The sequence below is a fragment of the Sinocyclocheilus grahami genome, unplaced genomic scaffold (genome assembly GCF_001515645.1).
Source record: "Sinocyclocheilus grahami isolate Dianchi unplaced genomic scaffold, SAMN03320097.WGS_v1.1 scaffold25.1, whole genome shotgun sequence".
In the NCBI taxonomy this organism is placed as follows: domain Eukaryota; kingdom Metazoa; phylum Chordata; class Actinopteri; order Cypriniformes; family Cyprinidae; genus Sinocyclocheilus; species Sinocyclocheilus grahami.
This window is the reverse complement of record NW_015505204.1, coordinates 5224475-5227380: the sequence shown is the minus strand read 5'-3', so window position 1 is coordinate 5227380 and position 2906 is coordinate 5224475. Positions and strand designations below refer to the sequence as shown.

At 39.6% G+C, this 2906-nt stretch overlaps 1 protein-coding gene across 1 annotated transcript in view; it reads left to right on the top strand.

The window, feature by feature from the left end:
- LOC107565289 (receptor tyrosine-protein kinase erbB-4-like) overlaps positions 1–2536 on the top strand; it is a 54068-nt gene extending 51532 nt beyond the window's left edge. The window contains 2 exon segments of the mRNA XM_016250511.1: positions 402–708; positions 1301–2536. Of these exon segments, the coding sequence (XP_016105997.1) occupies positions 402–708; positions 1301–2124 (1131 nt within the window). The 3' untranslated portion in view covers positions 2125–2536.
- The last annotated feature ends 370 nt before the right edge of the window (positions 2537–2906 follow it).

Genomic DNA, 2906 nt, shown 5'->3' with positions numbered 1-2906 from the left:
TCAATTCAATTCAATTCAATTCGTGCTTTATTGGCATGACAATTGTTACAATGTATTGCCAAAGCATAGTGTTTACACTGAATCTAGAACACATATATATGCAACAAAAACATGTATGTATATTCATTTAAAAAAAAAAAAAAAAAAAAAAAAAAAAAAAAAAAAAAAAAAATTTTAAAAATAAAAAACCGGGGTTTTTGTAAAAAAAAAAAAAAAAAAAAAAATTGGCAAACATCATTCTGGTAATTATAAGCCCTGGCAATATATTGGTATACACATATATATATATATATATATATATATATATAGTGTTTGTTCTGAATGTTTTTCCTGTGGACATGTCTAAAGCATATTTTAACTTATTTTACCTTAAGTTAATTTTTTGTTCCTCCTGTGATCAGAACCAGTTTGAGTATCAAGATGGAAGCTTGTGCCCTGAAGAGGTGATAGGATCCCGACCCCATGAGGCAGTTGCTACAGGAAGTGGCCCCTCTGTCCCGGCAGGTATACAAAGATCAGGTCTGGACCCAGCAGATGAGCAGCACTGCAATGGAAGCTTAAAGAAACAGCCCACAGTTCACTCAGTAGAGGACAGCAGTGGACAGCGTTACAGTGCAGACCCAACTGTCCTACTGGGAGAGAAAGGACAGAGGGAAGATACAGATGAGGATGGTTATATGTCCCCTATGAAGGACAAGATCTCCACAAGTATGTTCTCAAATATTTATTATAGAATTTGTGAATAGGACCGTTATTATTAGATCGTTTACTCACCCTTGTGTCGTTCCAAACCTGTTTGACTTTTTTTTTTATCTGTGAAATTTAGAACAAGACATTTTGAAGAATGTACCGGTCATTTTTTATGCAATTACGATGAATAGGGACCAAAGTTTTTAGTATTAATTAAGTATTTTTAATGAAGCAATTCGTTTTTTTCTTTAAATTTTTTTTGTTTGTTTTGTTGCTGTCTAGGCCTTACTGCTACTTTAATTGTATCAAAGAACGAACCCGTTCAGAAGATGTGCAGCGCTTAAGTTGTATGAACCAGGTTTATGATTCATAATTATTTTTTTATGATTTGTATGGGTTTCAGAGTGCTTTTTTGTTTTTGGAGCTGGATAGCCCAGGTCCTCAATCACTTTCATTATATTTAAGAAAATTGACCAAGACATCATTACACATTTGCTGCCTTATGTTTCACCAAAGAAAGAAACTACAGTAAAAAGTCATAATATGACATGAGGGGGAGTAAAGTATAACTACAATGTTTTATCCATGTCATTGTCTATCTTCTTTGCAGATCATCTGAACCCTGTTGAGGAGAATCCTTTTGTAACAAGGCGTAAAAATAAAGACATTCATGCGCTAGACAACTTGGGTTACCACAGCGCCCCTGATGGGAAGCCCAATTGTGAAGACGAGTATATCAACGAGCCCCTTTACCTCAACACATTCAACAACCCCAGCGGCATGAACCAGGAGATGTTAAGGAAAAATGGAGTCTCCATCCCATTGCAGATGACCACAGCAGCCCACACTCAAAGCACACATGTTCCCCACATCACACAATTGGGAAAACCCCATCATCACAGCCATGGACCGCACGTTCATTTCGCCATACCGCCAGTTCAGCCGGTACACCCTGGACCGATGAGCCAAAATGATCAAAATGCCCATTCAATTCAGTTGGTTCATGATCATGGCAGCAAATCTGTTCCACCAGCAGGCCAGATCTGTCTAGTGAGCTATCAAGTCCAACCAGGGCACCCAAACAAATCTAATCATTCTCCCCAACAGTTTCACTTGGCAAAGTCTGGTAAAGGTGGCACAATGGGCCTACCGGGTCATCCGGTGCAACCGGGCACCCAGATTGGGACCGCATTAGTGGACAAGATGTACAAGAATAGCTTTGACAATCCTGAGTATTGGCAGCAAAGCCTTCCGCCCAAGGTCACCCCTCAAAACTCCCAAGACTCTTCGGTGATCTGCAATAACAAGTTCCTTTACAAGCAGAATGGCCACATACAGCCTGCCGTGGCTGAAAACCCTGAATATCTGTCTGGTTTGAAGCCAGGAACAGTCCTGCCTCCTCCTCCATACCGGCAGAGGAACACTGTGGTCTAACGTCCAGGTCTCCATGCTCCGTAGAGCCTGGTTCTTCTACCAGCACCTTAAATGTCTTTCCTTGACCCTCTGGTGGTCAAAAATGGGACGAGAAATAATATAAGCCACTGAACTGACATTATGTCACATAAAATATGGCATAAAAACCATTGGGGAAAGCTCAAAGCAACCCATCCATCCACAAAGACCTCACCAGTTGTCCAGGAACTTTTTTTTTCTCCTCCACAGGTATTTTAAAGTCTCTCATATGGGATGGCACATAATCAGATGTACTAACATCATTAATTTATTGAAATTAGATATTAAGTACACTCTAAAAAATAAAAATTCCAAAGTTTCACAGCAATGCCATTGGACTTGGGTGTCCAGTTCTGCTCCTTGAGGGCCAATATCTTGCTGAGTTTAGCTCCAACTAGCTCCAACACACTTGCCTGGAAGTTTCTAGTGAGTCTAAAGACCTTGATTACTTTGGTTCAGGTGTGTTTAATTAGGGTTGGAGCTACAATCCTGTAGAACAGTGGCCCTCCAGGAAGTTTTGAACGTCCCTACTATAGAAGAACCATTCTGGGTTCCCCAGAGAACCTTTCAGTGAACAGTTCTTAAAATAACCATTTTTCCTTAGTGAAAATTTTTTTTCCACTGTAAAGAACATTTTGTGCAATGGAAAGATTCAGTGGATGTTACAGGCTCTTCTTGGAACCATAGATGCCAATAAAGGATTTTTTATTAGTATTGTTTATATTTAAGAGTGTACAGTAGGTGGTTCCAGCTGGGTGGTCCAA